At 39.0% G+C, this 22,157-nt stretch overlaps 1 protein-coding gene across 2 annotated transcripts in view; it reads right to left on the bottom strand.

Annotated features, from left to right (window-relative positions):
• Nucleotides 1-7,095: 7,095 nt before the first annotated feature.
• IKZF1 (IKAROS family zinc finger 1) overlaps nucleotides 7,096-22,157 on the bottom strand; it is a 66,457-nt gene continuing 51,395 nt past the window's right edge. The window contains exons 5-8 of one of the 2 annotated variants that reach the window (XM_066545863.1): nucleotides 19,413-19,580; nucleotides 17,411-17,536; nucleotides 12,927-13,061; nucleotides 7,096-8,732 (exon numbers count right to left, since the gene is read on the bottom strand). In XM_066545863.1, the coding sequence (XP_066401960.1) occupies nucleotides 8,029-8,732; nucleotides 12,927-13,061; nucleotides 17,411-17,536; nucleotides 19,413-19,580 (1,133 nt within the window). In that variant the 3' untranslated portion in view covers nucleotides 7,096-8,028. The remainder of the gene's footprint in view (nucleotides 8,733-12,926; nucleotides 13,062-17,410; nucleotides 17,537-19,412; nucleotides 19,581-22,157) is intronic. The other variant, XM_066545856.1, reaches the window with a different exon arrangement.

Genomic DNA, 22,157 nt, shown 5'->3' with positions numbered 1-22,157 from the left:
CAGGAGCCTGAGTATTCTCACTTAGCTTTACCCTTGTTCATGCAGAAGAAATTCTCTTGTCAGGTACAATAACAATATCCTAATATAATTACAATACTCCTTATAAAACTGGTTGGTGTCTCAGCCTTGATTACAGAGAGATGGAGAGACAGATGTTTCCAAAGCAGAAGTAACCATTCTAATTTGTACCAATACTTAATGAGTCCAGAAACCCCCTACGTACATGTGAGTGCTCAGCACAATTCCCATGTGCATTTGCTAGACTATGCAAATAAGACACTATCTATATTATTAGCCAGGAACTAAGTGACTGGATGCAAAGCAAAAATAAAGAGTTTGTGAATGTTTCAGAGCTGGACTTGGGGAGGTTAACGCTTATTTAAAAAGTGAAACTTGTGTAACAGGGCTTTGGTTACTGCCTACAAATATGTTTTTGGCAAGTATTTTCACCCTCTTCTTTTTCTTTAACATAATTGAGAGTAAGTCTATATTCTGTCCCATGGCTACTCTGAGGAATCTCTGTAAGGTGATAAAGATATATTTTTGTACACTGCAACTATCAGTGAAATAAACCTGGAGTGTTTGAGTCCAGATTTGAACAACCCTGAATGTTAAGAGCCCTGTGGATCTCTCCTCTGATTGATATGACATATTAAGGCTGTAGTTTCTTTAATCCTTGTCAGTGCAACAGGGACACTACAGAATAAAATCTGTAGTCAAATTGACATTACTGTCTCCTTTGAAACAAAATAGGGAGGAATAGAAAAAGAAAAACCTCTCATTTACTTGTAGTACACATCCCATTTATGTTTTAAACTGCCCCCTCAATACTCAGGTTATTTTCCCAGTTATGGTGGTAAAGTGCATGCAGGGCTGGCAGGTGCAAATGCTCTGACATGTTGGTGAGGCTTTGCAGCCAGAGGCTCCTATCCTTGCTCCCTCAGGCAGGTGATCTCTCCCCAGGAGGGGATGCCAGGCTCCTCTGGGGCCTTTGGCTTTGTTCTTAGTGGAAAGGAGATTACAGGGGATGTTAACCCAGGCTCCTGGCAATCCTGTATCCAAGCTTTATGAGTTTTGGGGCATGCAAATAGAGGAGATGAGTTCAAGATCAGTTCTGCTGCTTGCTGAAAAGTTTATGGTCTTCAGATTGAAAAATCAGAGCATGTTGAAATTGGTCACTAAAATGTCAATTGACTGAACAGAGAACAGGGTTTTACTCCTGAAAGCTTCAGTGGAGACCTGAGGACTCCCACCAGAGGTTTCCCTAGAAGAAAGCTGAGAGCAACCCCAGGCAAGCAGTCAGGTCACATTTAAGATTTAATCTGGTTGAACCTTGAGTGGGAAACAAGAAGTGAAAACTGTCAACTGTGCCCAGATCCATTCAGATCACTTCTAGGGACAGTTTTGATACCAAATTATCCTTGTTATGCAAAGTTCCTCACCAACCGGCTGGTTCCCAGTTATGCATGGGGAGAAGCGGTGGCCACATCTGCTTCCCGTTTTGCCGTTTCGGGGACGAGCCATCTGTTTGGCCTCATCCCGAACAGCCTGCCTGGGGCTGATTAACTTCCTCACCCCACCAGCCCCTGGCTCACTGTCTGCTGCAAGGTGTAGATTTTTTTTTTCTACTTTTTTTTTCTTTTTTTATTCTCTAACTGCTCATAAACCAGAACCTTCACTTCTCTCCCGAGGGACAGGAAGGCGTTGGTTTGTGTGATTTGCAGCCGCCACCAGCAGCAGGAACAGCAGCAGCTGCCCTCTATCATTCACATGTTTCATATGTGTGGTCAGGACAGATAAAACCAGGAACTGTTCCATGTCCTGGGATGGCTTTAAAGCAGTGAGACCTTTCTCTATATGTAAAGGAAAAAAAATTGTAACAATAAATGCAGCAGAAATGTCTCTGCAGTTAACAGGGATCTGTTCATTTGCAAGAGTGGGATTTCAGTCATGCTTGTGCAGACTTTTTTTGTTTAAATGTGATTAACTCCTGCTGTCTGAAGCCTGGCTTTGGATTTCTCACTTCCAGCTATCCCACTTTCAGTGAAACTTTGCAAATTTTTTGTCCTTCCTGTTTTCTGTATGCCCATCTACTGGCCATTACAGCAGGATTTCAGAAATCCTTCTTGTCTGCTGCTGCCAGTGACTTCAATTCAGCAGCCCCGAAAAGTCAAAGTCTGTGTGGCCAAAATAAAGAAGCATTAAAATTTAGAAATTGGGATAATGGATGTCCTCTTAAGATTAAGACTTCTTTTGCCTTCCACAGGCCATATCTGAGGAATTTATTTTCTTTCATGATATATTTTGACCAAAATTGGTTCTCATGTACAATTTTCCTTCCAGACAAGAAGCTTCCTGTGTTTCATGCTAGTGGACAGAGCCTGGCTGGTCCCTAGCAGGGAAGGATGCCCTGGAGATCTGACCCACAAGACAGGCATGAACAGTTTGTTCAGAAATCAAATATTTTGCTTTTCCAGTTGCCACATTTTCAGTTTTCAAATTGCTGGTGCTGCTGCTGAAACATGAAGCTTTCAGTGAAAGCTTTTCCTTTCTTCTTGACCATCTTTTTGACAAGCTGATAAAAGCAGTGCAATGTACTCAGTGTAACTGGCAAAGTCAGGAGCATTTCTAACTCCTTTCCCCCTAGTACGATGTTGAGTGATTCTCACACACCCACACACACACACACACACAAACACACACATAGAGTATTAAAAAGCCAGGAAATTGTTACATTATCAGATCCATGTGCTCCAGGTGTGGCTCTGGCTTCTCATTTTGGTATCTCTAAACTATTTGTGTGTATTTTAGTGTATTTCTTGATTTCAAAACCACTGTTTATTGAGCAGAAGTTAATGCTGTTTTGGTGTTTTGATGCCTATGTATGGATTGGGAAGCTGGTCTGAGCACTTGAGGCTGAAATTACGCACCCCTGGTAGCAGTAGGTTTTGTCTGTGTAACAATTTGTATCTTGGCACCTGCCACAGTTTCTGATGTAATTTAATCAAGCTATTGGTGTAGGAAAAAATATAAATGTGTTGATTTGAAGGAAGTTTTTGAAACATAATAGATAAGAGACCCAGAACAGATTTTTAGGGACACAAACTTGCATTTAAATCTGTGGATTTCTCTAGCTAAAGGATTTAATAACACTGCTTGAGAATAGTAAATTTGGTCTATTTTTGTGTTTATTATTATTATAATTATTATTAAACAGAACATATTTGTTTTGGAGAAAAGTCACCAGCTGAAACAGAAATCTGTAGTTTCATTTACTGAGAACCAGCTATGATGGAGAACAAAGAAACTAGGATGTTAGCTCCTTCATATATTATGTAGTCATAGTTTATAATGAAACTATACTGCAAAAACTTAAGGAACTTAAGGAAAATTTATATTTTGGGAATCTGTAAAAGAATTAATTGCAATACTATAAGGGTTTATTTTGAGACTGTTTTTTCTTTTTTTTAAAAATCTCTCTTTGTTCAAAATTATACTGTTTAACAAATGGAAATATTTCTGAAACTTTATAAATGGTGCCTTTTCTGAGAAAAACATTGCATTAAATATGTGATGTGAAATTTACTGTGCTGGAATCCGAACAAAGAGGGACACCCGCAGAGAAATCACCTTTGTTATGGCAAATAGTAGAAATAATTTCTCTGTGTTTTATTTTGAATTACCATGACTCTACATGCAGAAGTAATTGTGTTCTGTAATGACTCCATCTGGCTGGTGGGAGGGAAGGGGGCGAGGAGAAGGCTGGAGGAGAAGCACTTCTCAGCAGTGGGCTGCTTGCAGGACCTGGGAGATTGGGATGGGCAGGGACACTCTGGAGAGCAGGTGGCCAGTTCAGGACCTGGAGCTGGCTGAGCAAGGCTGCCTCATGGGGGGGGGTGAGGGCAGGGTGGTGACACAGCCTGGCTTTTTTGGCCACAGAGTTTGGATTGCAAGGTCAGCATGGATGGACTCATGGATGGTGCAGGAAAAACAGGGATGGACTTTCCATGGATTCCATCATGCAGGGACAGCATGATGGAATCCCCATGGGGCTCTGTCTATCTGCACCTCACCTTGCTCTGTGTCCCCTCCCACACAGTCAACACCCACAGACACAGAGCCTCCAGCTGTGCCCAGTTCCTCCTTCACCCATGAGGAGAGTGACAAAAATATTCTGGGGCTGGGGGTTTTTATCTTGTTCTCTTGTCTCAAAAGATACATCTCAGTTTGCAGACATAATTTAATAATATTACCAATTTTTATGAAATTTCTTTTTTTTAAATACAATATTCTCAAAGAAAATGAAGTTACAATATAAAACCACAGCAAAAAAAAAAAAGGTGTAAATACAACTTTTTCCATGAGAAAAGGCAGTGCCTGGGGAAGAATGGGACGCAATATTCTTTACTTTTTTAAAACAGATATAAACTTAAAACCACTCACATATTTACTCCTTTTAAAGGTCAACTAAGCCATATCAGGGTATTGCACTATAGCAAAAAAAAGAGCAAAAAAGAAGAATTCACTAAACTTTTCTGAGGGCACAGTTTGTTTCAATGTACACAGACACAACATCCTATTTTCATGCCATCCTTGCATATGTTCATAAATAAAATTACTGAACCACTTGTTCCTAAACAAACTGAAGATGATTTTGTGCAAAAGAGAAAAACACTGGAAAAAAGCAAAACTAAAAAAGCCCTTTAGTGAACAGAGAATGCCATTTGCTCTGCCTTTAGACTATGCCCTGATACACTGTGTCTTAATATGCTTACTTATACTACTGTACTGTTTATTATACAACATCAACATATTCTGTTATAGTATAAATAAGAAAACTCCAGAGTCAGGAAACAAACCCACTGTGAGTGACAGTGCATCATCATCATGTCACACCAACCATTTTAGATATATATACATGTACAAATGTATATAAAATATTAATGATACACAAAGCCACAGAGAGGGCATGTGCATGTGGACAGGAGAAGAGACACAGGGACTGAGACATGTGTGTGTGCACAGAGATGTGGTGAAGGTAGCAAACCTACCCAGGAATCAGAAATCACCTCTCCAAGCTGTGTTTGAGGCACACTCGAACTCTGCTGGAGCTGTGCTTGTTTGCACGGTTCATGCATGTGGCTTTATTTGTGCTGGTTTTTGGTAAAAGCAAAGAAACAAAACCACCTGAGTGAGCTGCTGTCCCACTCCCCTCTATACCTGGGGGAGTCTTAAAATGAAGGGTGGAAAAAAATATGGCATGGGGTATATAGTGACCTAAACCTAAGAAGAACAGGAAAGAGGTCTAAGAGCAATAAAAGCAGAACACTTCTGTACAGCTAATGTCTGATCTCACACAGGACATTGCAGCAGGGCTCAGAAATTACTTTGTACCCTCTCATTTGGCATCAGTCAAAATTGGAGAGGGGTAAGAACAGCTGAATGTAACCCTGCCAGCTATGAAAAATGAACCCATTCCATCTATACTTAAAGAAAGGTTAAAATTAAAGGAAACTCATCCATGTAAGTTAACCCCTGGAAAGTCCTCTTCAGATCATTCGTATGCAAAATATTTGGTAACACCTTACTGTCAGGTGAATTGGAGCTGAATGTGTAGCAGGGGTTGATGACAAGACCATGGCTGGGCCAGGGATTCCTTGTGCCAGCCCTCGTGCAGCCTCTTGGGCTGGAAGGTAACAAGCAATAACCTCCCAGCTGAGTTACAATGCAGGAGTAGAGGGCATCAATAAAATCTGAGGCAACTTAAGGCAACTGAGTTCTAATGTGGGAATAGAGATGATCACCTTTGGGCCTGTAGTTCACACTGCTCATTTTGGTGGGATAACATGTACTAGTAATGTGTTTTCCCTGCTGAGGATGTATGCACTGGTCTGTGGGCATTCCTACACAGCATTCACTCTGGTGACAAAGCCACCACCACATTGTCAGCCTCTCCTGCATGTTCAGTGTAAAAACACCACCGTGCCCATGTGTCCGGTGAAGCAAGGGCCTCACAGCTGCATGAACAGCCAAAGCTGGAGGTTGTGTAAGCACACATTTGTGATTCATGTTTTTATCAGTGTCCTTCCTCAGGTCCACTGTTGTTGCTCCTGACCTACACCTGCCAAAGTGAAAGCAGAAGAAGGAACTCAACATGCCTGTAATGGTATGTGTATATAGGAAATGTTTATCAAATATAGCCGCAAATGTAGTATCAGGCCACAGTGGCCCAGGTACAAGCAGTTCATGGTCCCATCAAATCTGTTTTATAGTAAACACGTATGTTTGCATGCACTTGTGAATGGAAAATCTGTAAATTTATGACAAGACTAATAGTCTCATTGGGTATTTGATGGTGTTTACTGTAAAATATTCATTCCTTATGCAGAGTGGAAGTATTTTCAACATTAAGTTAATAAGATGGGATTTTTTATTAATGTTTCCCAGAAAATATTGCAGCACCAGTGACAGATTTTTATGCAGCTGCAAAAAAAATATTTTTGCCCAGTCTTAAAGCATGGGGGTGTTCAGGGAGAGAAACGAACTATTTGGAAGAGGAAGCTAAGTTGAAGCTTTTAAAAAAAAGGTTTTTTATCAGATGTGTATGGAGTTAAAATCTATTTGTCATAGAAGTTTTGATTCTAACTGAAGCTACAGTACCTGCAGCAGAACCCACCATGGAGAAAGATTTTGGTGGACTTTTCTGCATTCTGCAAAATGCTGCAGCCTCTGGTCTCCATTCTGCAAATCCCAATATTTTTAATATCTTAAGGTTGGTTCCACTGAAGTAAAAGTAACTCAAAGCGCTTAGTGAAATGATTGGTTGGATAGAAAGTAAAGGGTCACCACAACTTTGTGGGTCTTGGTCCCTCATTATATGGCAAATGCCAGGAAAAAAGAAGATGGCTGCAAATTTTGACTGGCTGGTTTAATTCATCTCAGTGCTTTAAAAATAATCAAGTGCAACACTTATGAGTAGAGCCACAAAATTTACAAGAGGACATCTTCTGTGCCAGCAAAATGGGATTTTTTTATATCTAAGAGAGGGACATTTGGATATTTTCCAGACAGTTTAAAAAGATGAAAAATGTGCTTAAGGAGACTCCCCATACAAATACCTATCTACTTTCTCAACTGTACATCATACTCTTCTAAATAACTAAAACTTTAAAGAGAAAGAAAAATTAAATACATTGTAACTTTTATATGAAGAGTAAGGAGGGGTTGCTTAACAAAAAGTGGGGGTTTATTAGATAGGAAGAGAAAATATTTATTCAAAGAAGAGCCAACAATACCCTTTTTCTATACATTAAATGCAATTCATCCTTCACAGAGTATATTACAAGGGTGTTTCTTCTATCTTTTGCATTCCTGCTCGCCTGCCTAGTGACACAAACAAGGCATGTTGTATCACTACACAAGGCACTATCAATACCAGTAGCACCCTTGCAGGTGGAAATGTTCTTCTTCTTACCACCAAAGCAGCTCAGAACATTCTGGCTGAGGGGGTTCCATCCCACCCCAGCTGTTGATGAAATCATCTGAAATGGGTCCATCCATATTTAGTTGAGTTCAATCTTCTCAAAGTAGTCAAATAATACTGGAAATCAAAAAAAATCACACATCTGGTAGAAGAGCCCTGCGCTCAGTGCGCTAAGAGAGAAAGCCTGGCTGCTGCTGCCTGTTGTGTCCTCATTGTGTGGAGCACTCTGCATGTGGTTAAGAGTTCTGGCAAGGGGGGCTTGCAGGAAGCATCAGTTCGGGGAAGGGCTTTTAACTATGTGACTACAAAAACTACTTACATTACTAAAGGTTTTTGGTGATCAAACATTTTCAGTAAAAACTCATTTTAGAAAACTGAGTTGCAAGGCATGCTACCAAAATGAAATCCCTGTTCTTGTGGGAGAACATTGCTGAACTTATGATTCTCTTGTTACTTTTACTGTCCAGCTGACTTTTGCTTTGTTGCTGTCATGGCTCGTGCAGCTCCAGTAACGCAGCTGTTGAGGCTTGATCTGTGCCAGTGTTTTAACCCATGTGGAAACGGTGCTCCCCTCGAGTTATGTGGGAAGAGAATTCGTACCTGTCCTGGCTGTGGTAGCCACACATGTTGCATTCAAAAGGATCGCGGAACCCGTGGCAGCCCATATGGATCGTATACATCACGTGATCCAAGAAAAGGACCCGACAGTGTTCACACTTGTAAACCCTTACTTGCTCCCCATTGCTGCTGATCACTTTGAAAGCATCCTGGGAATTGTCAGTGCCTGCTCTCAAGACATCGTATTGCCTGTTTTCTTCTTTTATAGAGATGCCATTTCTTGCATGGGCACCTATGTGGTTTGTCAGGTAGATCAAACCACTGCGCTCCTCATTATTGCTCTCTGTATCTGTTGAGTCTTGGCAGCTGTTGCTGGGAGAGACATCTCGTTCGGAGGAGACAGACTTGGCTTTGGAAAGCAGCAACAAGTTTTCCACTGCGCTGTCCTGAGGGAGGTTGGAGCGAATCTGATTGTCCCCAAGAGGTTTGTGGAGCTGATACATGGGGCTGATGACGGGCACTCCCTCAGAGCCGCCCGGCGGTGTCTGGACGAGGGGGCGCAGGGACTCTGCCCCCAGGTAACTGATGGCGTTGTTGATGGCCTGGTCGATCACGTGTGTCTGCATGAGCTCGTTCTCCTTCTCGTAGTTGATGCTGGCATCGTATGGAAGATCGGGCAAGCATTTGTCACCTGCAGTGGAAAACAGCGAGTAGTTAGAGGGCTGATTTCTACATGATTAAGGAAAAGAACATCATGGATTAATAAAACAGGGAAGAGGACAGCTGACCGAATCCACCTCTGAAATCCACCTAAGGTATTCAGGGTTTTCTAATACAGCTGCTCAGAAAAGTGGTGGGTTGGTGGTCTTTTTCAGCATGCAAAATAATTTGAGGGTTTTGGAGAAGCAAATGGATGAAAGAAATTCTGAAAATAATTATGCGGGGACTCCTGGGAGCTACAGATCTAGTGCTTTGTCATATCTTTCTCCTTTCTTACTGGTGTCCCTCATCTGCCTCTACAGTGAGCAGAGGCGCTCACTGCCTTTGTGGCTGCTGAAGCCAGTGTGCCCTCACAGCCACAGCAAGCTTGGCCCGATGCTTCAGAGCATGATGCACATTATCAATATTTTTACCTAAAGTATTACAGTCTTAGACTGGAAATTGTATGGTTTAGTTTCAGACCTTCAGTTTCTTAGAAATAACCCATACCAGGAATGTGATCATATATATGTAATTTTGGAGAAAAATCAATAAAAACTTTATTTTTCATATTGCCACTATCCCCACACACCTACCATAAGCCATGTTAGACATATTACCAGAAGCTACCCATGTCCCTAAATATTTTGTGTCAAAAAGTTGTTGTATACAGGAGGAACCAAGAATCATGGAAAAAATTTGAGCACATTTGTAGTTGGAGCATATTTTTCCTACAAGGTAGAAAGCCTTAGCTGTAGCAAGATTACTTGTTAGTGTATTAATTCTGATGGGATGCCTTAAGTAAGGGGTAAATCTATCTATATTTTTTTTAAATCAGACTGCACTAATAGCATGTCTTGATAGTATATTTAGCTGGATACCCCAGTATTGAACATTGAGGTTCGCTACAATTTCCCCCAAATTACTGTACAGATAGCAAAATATAGAAGAAAAAAGTTAGGAGTGGGAAAAACTATTTAAATGCACAGATATTGATTTTATGAACTTGAGCAGTCTTCTCTAACAGTGTAAACCATCAGTTATTACCAGGCCCTTAATAAATTCATGCAAATGTAAAGAGGTAACAGATTTTCACAAGCTCCTATGGTCTACCAATAACATATTGTTGATAGTCTGAATGGATTTTCTAGCTCTTCAGATCTTGGGAAACACTAAAAGCCACAAACATCTCTGTGAAGTGCTGTCACCATTTCCTGATGAACCTGAAATTTACTGGTAGGTCTTGGAAAGTCCTAATTTGTCAAAAGAAATGCTAACAGAAGCATGGAAATTTTACCAGAAGATCTGCACATTAATTTATCAACAATTTTCCACCCAGTTTCTACTCAGATTGACCATTCAAAGTCAGTGAAGAGACCAAAAACCTTCTAGCACAACACTTTTGCAATGATGGGGGCTAAAGTGTAGGAAGTCCTGTGGGCTACATTTCCCACAAGATATGGTTTCATACCAGTTCCACGCTCTGCAAGCAGAGAAAGAAATACCCTGGGCATTGCATAAGTTCCTATAGGGGATGTAGGGTACAGACACCTTCTAGCTGCTATGCTACACAAGCTTCCAGTTCCTCTTGTTTTCTTTCCCAATCATTCTGCCAATTTGGGGTTCATTTTATTTTTATTCCAGATTTATCCTCTATAATGCTATACTTTTCAGGCAGAGTTGCCTAAGATTCAAAATAGGCATTGTAAAAGAGTCTCAAATTAAATACAGGAAAACTCTCCTAAACATGAACGTTTGCACTTTATTCAAGGAGGAAAAAATGAAGCCAAAATCATTCCTATTCCATGGGCACTGCACACCACTGAAAAATGGGACTGGTCCTCATTATAAACAAAATTTTGGGCATCCAGAAAGCAAGATTTTAATATCTGTTTCTTGGGTAGTATTTGCTTTATGTAGCATAACTAGTTGGTAGTTGTGCTGAGAGAATCAAGTGTTCATAAGAAAAATTTGTTTCCAAGCAAAGTGTCTGAAACATACACAAAGTTAAGGAAGGCAGGCACCATTTCTATATCTAGTCAATGCAGTAATACTTGCACTCATTAAAAATAATAGCTCATTTCTGTGGTTATTAGAGCATAAGTAAATTAAACTGCTAATGGCTTGATGCACTTCAAGGTTTGCATTGCTCAGGATTCTGCAGCAGGTACTTTAGCAGTAAAAATGCACTCACTGCATGTGGGCACCTTTTCTCTTAGTGTTTATTAATCCCTTTCTTGGCTGCCTGTTCTTTTAAACATTATAACCATATATCAAATTTTTGTGGAGTTCTCACTCTCAGGTTTGGATGGCCAAGTTCTTTTGGGTTTGGGAACTATTCCAGTTCGGAATACAGAGAGAATGTTACAGGTAACTGGCTGGATTTGTTGAACAAGCTAATTTTTGAAAGGTAATTAATTTAGTCTTGAGAAAAACTACTGAAGCAGAAGACACTCCTTCCCTTATGTGAAGGATGCCATTTTCTCCTTCTCCCTGAGACTCAGCACAGGTATTGGGACATGATAATTTACAGGAGCAATGAAGAACCCAAAAGCTCTCCTCAGCAGCCAGCCCAACCTTGTGTTAATCAGGAATTTTTCTATTGTATGAAGCAGCAGATGATGATTGGAAAGGAAACGATTTGTGAGCATTTTTTTTTCTTGTTAGAAAAATTTTTCCTTTTGAAGCCTAGCAAATTTCCATAAATATCTGCTGTCAGTAGGTTGTCTTCCAACACTGCACCCTGAAAAACTGACAGGAAAGTCTGCCCTCCTAAAACTCATAGTTAAACTGGCTGACTTTATTGTTTTTCAGGTGAACAGAGAAAAAAAGAATTAAATAGCCAGTCCACACCCAAGAATACATTACCTATAGTATATTTGCTAGTACCTTTTAAATTTAAGCACTTTTAATCTTCCTGGAGCTTTCATAGAATTAGTATCTGGTCTAATGCAAACAGTTACTAGAGTGTCTAAACTAGTCTGGTTAGACTTACATATATATTATAGTTGATATATTTTTGGTATCTATCTCTACTACAACTTTTGCCCCTTTGTTAAGCATAAGCATTTCTTATCCTTGACATCCTCCTAGAATTGTTGCATTTGGACTTGAAAAAAAGTCTTGGAATTTATTTTAAAACCTTTTGTTGCACCTCCTGACATAGCTGAAACTCCCCTTTCTATGTCTAGGAAATACTAATTTTCCTTTCACCCCTGTGTCCTTGTTGAAGAAAGTATATTTGCATTTTCTGTCCCATAAACTGATTATTTTTTTCCCTTGACTTTTGACTGAAGACCTTCTTAATGTGCATTTTGTTTCAGAGACTTTAATCTGATTGTTTCCTATAGAATAATATTTTTTAAATGTACAGAGAATTAAAAAAGAACCTAACTAGATATGAGTATATGCTGTCCTCTGATCTCCCATGTTTTAATTTATTGAAGAATAACCTTGCATAGCTGACAAAATATTGTATGTGGATCTCACAAAACTGCTGTAATCCCTACTTAGCACAGGCCTACTAAACAGAACAATATGTGTAGCCTTCGTTTTTATAGGCTTAATGTCAATTTTTTCATTGTTAAAACAAGAACTGCTATGTGCAAATGGGCATGAAGTTTTTGCATCTTTCATAGAATGTACACAAAGTTCACATTTCATTTAGGTGCTGTTTTCAGACATATGAATTTGGGCTGTAAAAATAAACAGAGTTTATCAAAGGGTGAAGAATATTACCCAGCCTACGTTCAACTATTCACAAATGCTTTTGGAAACAGCAATATGCCCAGATCTGAATGTCATTCAAGATTTCAATAAAATAACTCTGAAAGTGTGATCAATGCTATCCCAACGGGAAACTGCTATTCCTGTCTTCAGGTTCTTAAGGCAACTTCAAGAACCTGTTCAGATTTCATAATGATCTGGTCTGTAAGCTTTTAGAAACACAGGAAATAGGTTTAAAATTGATCTCCAAATGTGAAAAATTAAACATGCAGAAATTTATGCTGGAGATGTTTAGCTGATTTTTTTCCTCCAACACATCTCTGTATCTGCTTCTATAGAGATACATCTTGCTAATTTAGCAAAACAAGTAAAATTACAAAGCAAAAGTAAAAATGCTGTGATTTTTTAGGGGGCTTTGTTTTATTTTATTTTTAGGAGACAGCAAACGTTTAACTCTTACCAACAAATTTCTGAGGCATAGAGCTCTTACGTTTGGCGACGTTACTTGCTAGTCTATCCAGCACGAGGGCTCTTTCTGACCCTATCTTGCACAGGTCTTCAGCCATTTCACTCTGGTTACTTTCGTCTTTTATGACTGAAATCAAATGACATCAGAAGGGTTAGGCAGGTTCCATTTTAATGGAACTGTTGTCTTAGGTTATCATTTGTCAGTCAATGTCTTTTGGCTCCCAAGCAGCTGGATGAAGGAGCTCAGCATATGAGACACAGGACAATTCTGACTCTCGGTAACAAATTCCCTCACGCTGGTTAATCTGTGTACATGCTCATGTTTTCCTCATTTAGGACACAAAAATGAGATAGGAACTGCAAGGTTTCTGCCTGGATGTCACATAATCACTCCACCCTTTGTTCTGCAGCCACTCTGCATTTCTGTGAATAAATGAGGTCCTAACTTTAGGACACAAAGCAGTTCACCTTTCCACTCTCCCACTGAAACCCCCTGCAATGTCCTTCTGCACCTCTCCCAGTGTATGATAATTGCTTCCTCAGCAGGAAAAATTGATAAACTTCTCAAATCCAACAGTGGAAGATCTATTTGCAAGCTACACCAACCATTGTTTCCATCCCTTTTTATCCCATAGCAAATATTTCAGTACTTCCTTGATGCTATTTTAGACTTTAACAATTATAATTGATAAAATCACACCTTCAGTGGAACGCTAATTTCCAATACTCAAACCTGTTTCCCAACCTCCTGCTGCTGCTGAGACTCTGTAGAATTAGGAGCTTAATGTGAGGCTTTAGGAAAAGGAGACTATTTCATTTTCAGTATATTTTACTTCAGTACTTTCCTGCAGAAACAAAAGGGATGTATGAAAATGCACTGTCAAAACAATGACTGTGAAACAGGTATTTCTGACTTCCAGCACCTAAGAGAAAGGCGAATGGACTGAGATCACAACACAACTGTTTTGCTGTAGGCTTTCTGTTTGTGGGGTTTGGGGTCTTTTTGGTTTGTTTGTCAGGGGAGAAAAAGGGGTTAATTTTACTTTTATCTGCTACTAAGATATGGACATTTTTCCTGAACTTTTGGGTTGCTAATAAAGGAAAATGCAAAAGATTATTTTTACACTTTGATTCTTCGAGTTATTTCAGTTAAGTGCCCTGCTCTGCTATATTTTTCCTTCTGTGCTTGCTGAGAATTTGTTTTATCACTGGATTAACTGGTTCACAGGACCCATTACTCTGGTACCTGGCTGTTTCTCAATAGCTGAGAACACATCATTGTGATCCAAGGATATTCTGAGAATATACCACAGCTTATCATCCATATAAAAGGATGATTGTGAAAATTTTGTTAGACCTGAAATATATGAAATCAGCTCTGATGGATACCTGTGAGGAACAGGTGAAGTTTCCTGTTCAACAGTACCCTGCAACCAAACTGAGGAGTACACAACTGTTTCTTGAGTCCCTGCTGCAGCAGCACATACTGCAGTGACAGTGACAATGAAAATGCCAGTGCCAATGACAGTTATACGGAGTTTCATGGAATTATGTTCCAGCCCCATAAGCCACTAAAGATTGTGACCAATGCAGGAAATTAGAAGAATTTAGTCGTGAAGGTGCAGAAAACTAAAGGATGTTTCTGGTACATAGCCATCATTGAACAAGCACACACCAGCATCTTGTGCTGACCAAGGCTTCCAGGTACCATCTCAGGAAGAGACTTACAGAGAATCTTTTAAGGCAGCCATTCAACAGGGACACAAAAGACTGAATATTTAGTTAAAAGTTGAAATTATCAAGAAATATCTGTTTAGGTTATAATAACATTTCTAATCAGTTCAAGAGAGGATGAGTCATGTATTTAACAGGTAAACTTTCAAACTTCTAAAACTTCTTAAAAAAGAGGGCAAATTGAATCATGTACTAATCCCCAGTACTTGTAACTGAAACCCTCTGAAATCTGCAATCAAATGAATAACTATTTCTCTATAATCTGGTGTCTGTAAAATGAAAAAAAATCATGTTATCTTTTCAAACAAAAAATTCACAGTGACTGAAGAACTGTAATTGACCCTTTAAAACCTTCATAAACTACTTTTCCTACTGTTTTATTTAAGCCTGGTAAGACTTCAGCACACTTCCACTCAACTCAAATGCAAAACTACAGGTAATATCTCTAAGAGAAGAACTTCCCATGGACAGTGATATTATAGTCCTCTAAAATAAGAATTTTTCAATTAAATTCATCAGGTTCCAATTTTATGTAAAAGTTAAAAATGTAAGTACAATCTCTTGCTCCACTTCTTACTCCCTTTTACTCTATCTTTCCCTTATTTAAGTTCTTTCTCAATTACATTTTTTTAGATTTCCAAGCTGATGGAAAACTTCTACAAGTTTAGGTTCTTTCCACTGACAATTTTTCTATGTGTGCTGCCTAAACTATTTTAAAAATTCTGTAAAAGGCAATCTTGCTATGGCAGAATGTCAAATCAGATGGACTAGCAGATATTTTTATACAAATTTTTTGAATTTCGTTTTTAGAGAATGGGGGAAAAAAGGGATCTGCATAATAACAGATCCACATCACACCTTGAAATACTTTAAAAACAGTGATATTATAGCTGCTTGCTTTTCTAGCTATATCATAGAATACAGTAAAATTCACAAGGCATCCACTCATTCTCAACTGTTTTTTCTACATTTTCATCATGCAAAATACTAGGAAAAATGCAGGAAAGTTTCATTTTTTTAGAACTGTATAGAATTGATTTTTTTAACTGAGGACTACATTTCTTTAAGAGTGAAGTCTTTGGCTGAATATGAGATTTAAACTCTTTAGTTAATTTAATTTTTTTTGTAATTTGCAAAAGCAGTCCTATAATGTCAAATATGGAATATGGAAGAATACAAGAAGACTATACAAGAAAATATACATCTATAAATGTATATACAAGAAGAAGTGATTCTTCTAAAGCATTAACTAATTCCTCAAGTTTTCATCCCACGGAGTTATTAGATATTTAGTTGTAAGCTGGTGCAAGCTCTCCTTTCAGGATTTGATATAAACAAGGGTCAGTCTTTGAAACTGTTTCATTTCTTATTAATGTTTAGGATTCCTGACATCACTTTCATCTTACTAAGACTTTTGTAGTAGTTCAGCTACTCATTCACACAGATTTTCAAATTCAGTGTGCAGGCACTTAAATTCACGTGCTAGACACTGAAGACTGAAATCCCAAACCAGATATTTGCTTCTAAATCCTGTCATCTCTTTGAGAAATAAGTATTTCTCCTTACTGTGTGTTATTACATTGAGGTTTTCTATTCATATATTCTGCAGCCCCTCAATAGAATTAGAAGGGGAACTGCTCTAACATGCTGCCTGCAGAAGCATCTCAGTTGTATTCACTGCTATCATTATGTGCATATACTTTACAATATTTGATAGCATGTAAAAACATATTCAGGTTCTGTACAAATATAAAATATTAAATGAAGCATCATTGCAAAGAGGGCAGAGAGAACTTTTCATTTTTTGACATTTGACAAATTAAATAACATATACTGACAGGATTAAAAAGGTATTCAGGAAATGGAACTTACTGGCTGGATTTAAACTCCACCATAGAAACTGGATCTTCTCCATCTAAAACTGCACAAGCAAGAGGACTTTTTATGGCTAATTACTGTGATGAATCCCTTACAGATCTTCTGGATCTTTGTTAAAAAATATAATCCAAGCCCCAATATCTGCTTGCTCTCTTTCTGGGTATAGTTTTTTTATATTCTCCAAGAAATGGACTTTACCTTCATCATTACACTAGTCTCAATACAAGTCCTTACCTCCCCTGAGTTTTCTTTCAAAGAGAAGCTTGGGAAGAAGGCTGTCAACAAATTATTAGCCATTCTGGACTGTCTCAAGTCAAACTGCCTAAATTAAATATCTCTGGCTTCATGCTCTCTTGCTTGGCAGAGTGAGATCAAAGCCAGATATTTCATCCTTGTTAGATGAGCTGGTCCCAGTGGTCAAGGAAGCCCTTTAAGCCATGGCTGGGAAGGAGAGGAGATGTGCAGTGCAGAAAACTCTGCAGCATCAACTAGAATACTGAAATTAAGTCTTTATTAAAAATACATCCATAAATGTATTGCAATATAGGCTTCCAAGAGAAGGCGGTGAGGTGATGTAGCCATATTTTCTCGACATGACAAACTGTTGTTTTCCAGGCCTTGCAAGTGTTTTGCTACATGTTTGAATTGTACCTTGGCATTTTATTGGAGCTAAAAAAAAGGTGAAAAAACAGCCAAATATTTATCAAATAAAGAATAAATCCAGACCCAATATCACACATGTGGGAGATGTGTGTGACTCTCCAAAGCAAAAGTTGCCACAAATGTTACTACTGATTCTTTTGCACTCCTTTCTCTGCATTTATGACAGGACAGCAGTATTGCCCAAATAGACACTTTTATTACCTGGATAGATGCTGCTTGAGAGATTCATGGTTTGAAGGTAGTTATGGCAGCGTTCTTTATGTTCTTCCAAAGAGCTGCGCTGCTTGTAACTGCGACCACAGTATCCACACTTATGGGGTTTGCCAACTGGAGAAAACACAATTCATTATGAGATTCAGATGAGGCATTCAACAGCATATGGTAAGGACAAGAGATAAGAAGCCAAAAATAAAGCCATGCTGTGGTGAAGGAAGATTTCGTTAAATCTAAGTGAAAAACAACTAATGGAAAACTGATTGTATATCTTTACATTAACAGGCCAATTCCATGGGTGCTACAAACTGATTTTAGATGATTCAGATCAGATAAAGACTGTGACATTAAATCTTTAAAAACAGTATCTACACAGGTTAGGAACTGAGACACCTTCTGAGGTCTGGGAGCGGTTTCTGTAGCGTCCAGTCACACAGAGACTGCCAGTGGACAAACTGGTGGTATAGGTAGGGACTTGTTTGGCTGGAGGTCAGTTCTGGTGTGAATAGAACCAGCTCGACTCTTTTAAGACAATCTTGGATTTTGTGTGTTTTCTGCTTCTGGAAATTCAAGATAAATGGCATGACAATTTATTTTCTGTATTACATCTATCCAGATCAAGCTGGTTCGAGGAATTTTTCGCCAACAATACTTTTCTGTGTACTTCTGGACTTGAATTTTCTGTCTTAACATGATAAGACTGTCACTTCATATGTGATTTCACAATTTTAGATAGTTACACAGTTTAATTTCTGAATTTTATTTACAGGTTCTTAGGGGAAAATCAGATTTAGACATCCAACTTGTTTTATAATGTATTGGTGCCAATTTGCCAACTGCAGGAACTAATCATTATCTATAATTTAGGCATTGTCTCTTCAACCACAGAATCCTCAGGGTTTACCAACAGTGTCTAGGTGAGATTTCATATATAGGTGTACATGAAAACTATGTTTCAAATTGTGGGTCCATGAAAATCAATAACAACAAGGAGAGGGAGGCAAAATGCTATTTAAAATATGTGCCTTCCTGAATCAGGCTGGGGAAAAAACAGGACAAAGAGAAATTATTTTGGAAATCTAAGGATGTTATTATTCAATACATGTGCTAGAGAAGAATTTCCCTAATTTTTTTGGAGCACAAAAATGTCACTTTGAGAGCTTCCCTTCTGCCACTCAGAACCCAAAACCAACTTTCGCAAGTAACATTACCAGTGTCAATTCCAGCAAAGTGTATTGGAGGTCTCCCACCAAATAGCAATTTGCATTTGCAGCTTAGCTTGGGGAACTAGATGAGACGGCACTCTGCTTTTAAAGGCACTTTAAATGTGCTAAATTGGTTTTACTTCACAGAAGGTCTGTGACTGTGGCTTCTGTCAAACAATGAGAGGTTCATGGTAATGGGAAAGTGCAGCTATTCAAAACTATTTATTCATATCTCCATATAACTGTTGAGACAGATGCTGAAAAACTCCATGAGCATCCTCTTCTGTGGAAGATAATTATCTTTCTTTCTCCCACTCTCTGCTTTGTCCCCACTCGCTCTTTCAAAGTACTTGTAATAACAACGTGCAACAAATAGCTCCTGCTAAATGCTGTAGGCAGTATTCACTCCTCAGGCTGAAGATGAATACAAAACTGTGTTTCAACTTTATATTATCTCTAACCCTAAAACATTCATCAACTTAAGTCATGTTCTTACTTCTATGAAATGGATTACTCACACGGGGCTCATAAGATGAAACTCTAATACAGAAACTTTGAATCAGCCAAGAATTATGGGAAAAAACCCAGTTCTTCTTGTGAAGGGTCGTGAGTGTGACATGTGTTTAGTCATTTCTTTGCTGCTAACACACTGTGGCCAGCTCACAGCTCAGTTAACCCCAAGATGGGGCTACTCAGGGAGAGAAGAGCTCTCAGGGTTGGTGGCTCTCAGGATCTCAGTGGGTATGGTGATAAGCAGCCCTGGTTATTCCCAAACCTTCGCTTACCTGAGTGAGTCCTCAGGTGTCCCGTGAGGGCATCCCTGCGGCGGCAAGCATAGTTACACAGGTGACACTTGAAGGGCTTTTCACCTGAGTGCAGCTTTATGTGGCGCAGGAGGTTGCCCTTCTGGGTGAAGGAGGCTCCACACTGATTGCACTGGAAAGGCCGTTCTCCTATGGGAAGAAGGAGAAAATATGTGAGAACAAAAAAATCTTACGCGGTAACAAGAGAAAGATTTCAGGGAGAAAGTTGTTTTCTCACTGCTGCTCTGTGACTTCCACCGGCTGCAGGTTTGATATAACATGAGGCTTTCAGACTAAACCTGCCAGTTTCTTAATGCTTCACTGGCTGGGTCAATTTGATCTGAAAATCTAATTTTTTTTTTCTAAATCAGAATGGCACATCACAATGCAAATTCAAACTCATTTAAATAAAGTGACTGCAACATTTTGTGTTGAAGAGCCACTCTTCCTGATCAGCAGTTTTGGAATAAACCAATATCCAATTTTGCATGTTGTGGCATTTGGTGGGGTTTTTAATGTGGCTTTTTTCAAAGGGTCTTTAAAATATGCCACTGAAGCAGCAAAATAAAAAGGAAACTCATTAAAAATGCATTTCAGGATCACAAGTTCATTTCAGCGTTACATTCTTATATTTAAATGAAAGGCACTTCATTATAACAGTTATAATAACTTCTTTTCATTTACATTTTCCCTGTATTTTCCCTTTCAATTTCTTCTCCATTACCTGTCTGTCCCTAAGCAGCCAAATCAGGAAAGAGACTGAGAAAAGAGAGAAAGCTAGAGAGTAAAATCACAGAAGTTAAGACAGTGCAAAGGAAGCCCTGTACTTCCATGTCTAAGTCCCAACCCTTCTATAGGTAAGGTATGAGCAGAGAAGCTGCACAAACAGGCTCTGATGGCTTACACTTTGGATAGATGTGGAAAAACTTGAAAAGATGCAGCCTTGATTTGTCTAAACTGGTGTTTGTTATCAAGGAAGTGAATCAAAGCCTTTGCAAAAATGAATATGGCTGTTGTTTGCTTTTTAGTGTTGTTTAAAATCAATGTATTTTATTAGTTTGGGTTTTTTTTTGTTTTTTTCTTGTATTTTTTTTAATTTAAGATGGATGAGGCCTTTTCTGAAATCAATGGGAAATAAAATATGTTTACAGTTGTACTAGATAGGAATAACAGAAAAATTATACATAAGAGCATTCTATCAGCAAAAACTGCTTCTGCATGCCTCTTTCTGTGCAGTCCTCAACTAAGTCAAACTAGCCTTTAAAAGACATTTGCTGAATTTTGTTTCTCTTAGGTGTCAGTTCAATCTGTTGTAGTAATTATAGTGCATCAACATTAGAAGCAGCCCAAAGATGACCAGTTCTTAGTTATATTTTTTTTTGTGCAACAATAACATTGTATTTAAGACTTCAGTGCTGAAGTTAAAATACTAAAAGAAAGAAAAACAAAAACAATTTCTTCCTTCTCTCTCACTCAAATATCATGTATCATTTTGCACACCTAGGATGACTTTTTATGTGCATATACATGTGCATATACGTGCAGCATGATCATTTTTGACTTGAGGGTAATGCACCAAAACAGCTGAAGATCAATTAGACAGCAGCACTGTCCCAACCCAAAAACATGAAAACTCTGCCACTAGGGCTGGCAGCTTTAGCATTCAGCAAAGAGCCAAATGAATCCCCTCTATGGCAAGACATTTTCATTGATCAGTTTCAAGCACAGCAGCATAGTGCCTGTCAAGCCAAATGAGCTCACTTTATTTGTCTGTCAAGTAGCTCTGTTCATCTAAACTATACCCACATCTGGTTCAGCTGGGGTGGCGCACAAAAATGCCAGCATAAGCCTTACAGGACTTTGAAATGTACTTCATAAGCCATGCACGGTATGGTTAGGGAGAAAAGAAAACGGTGTCTCTCTACTTAACCTCTTAACCTTTGGGGCAGTTACTCAGTGCAGAAAGTATTTTTCAGACATGGACTGAAACAGTAAATGGAAGAAGTCAGCTCAGCAAGGGGGGCACATTCAGAAGAAGTAGTTAATTCTTACTAAGTAGCTTTTCTAGCATTCATTTCTGTTATTTTTACTCAGAGGACTGTAAGAAGACAAAGCAAGAATCATAAAAGTACTCCAGGAATGAAATGTAAAGCAAGTAAGAATGCAATGTATCTCTAGCCTACAGCCCTCCCAGTCACAGAGTGAAGTCTTGCACTAGGTGGAGAAGATAGATGGAGCATTTGAAACAAGACTGCTGCACACCAAATACTTCTACAGAACTTAGAGTGGAATCAGATGTAAGGAAGCCTGAACTTATGTTCCTGTAGAAGGAGAACAACATTATCACCAAAAGACCCTGAAGCTATGTGTAGCCTTGCTGGCCCTTAGCTGTCCATGATGCAACTACTGGGATGAGGAAATGCCTCCTTTATTGAGGTCAGCAAAACTCCCAGACCTGCCAGGGTGCTGACAGCCACTGATGGAAGGTTTCTGGGTGTGGTGATGCGTCCAGAAATGAGGATGGAACAGGATGGAAATAAAAAATACACAATGACTCTTTTTCTAAACAGTCTAAACAGTGTATTATTTTCTCCAGGTCTGAACAGTACGTACCTGTCCTTGGCATGTAGCCGTGACCAATATAGGGCCAGGAACAAAAACTGCAGTGGGACCCTGAATTCAATCAACCATTATCACCGTTGCAGCGATTTGCAAGCCTTAGTAGGA

Source organism: Molothrus aeneus, chromosome 1, assembly GCF_037042795.1.
Source record: "Molothrus aeneus isolate 106 chromosome 1, BPBGC_Maene_1.0, whole genome shotgun sequence".
Taxonomy (NCBI): domain Eukaryota; kingdom Metazoa; phylum Chordata; class Aves; order Passeriformes; family Icteridae; genus Molothrus; species Molothrus aeneus.
This window is presented reverse-complemented; position numbering and strand designations above follow the sequence as displayed.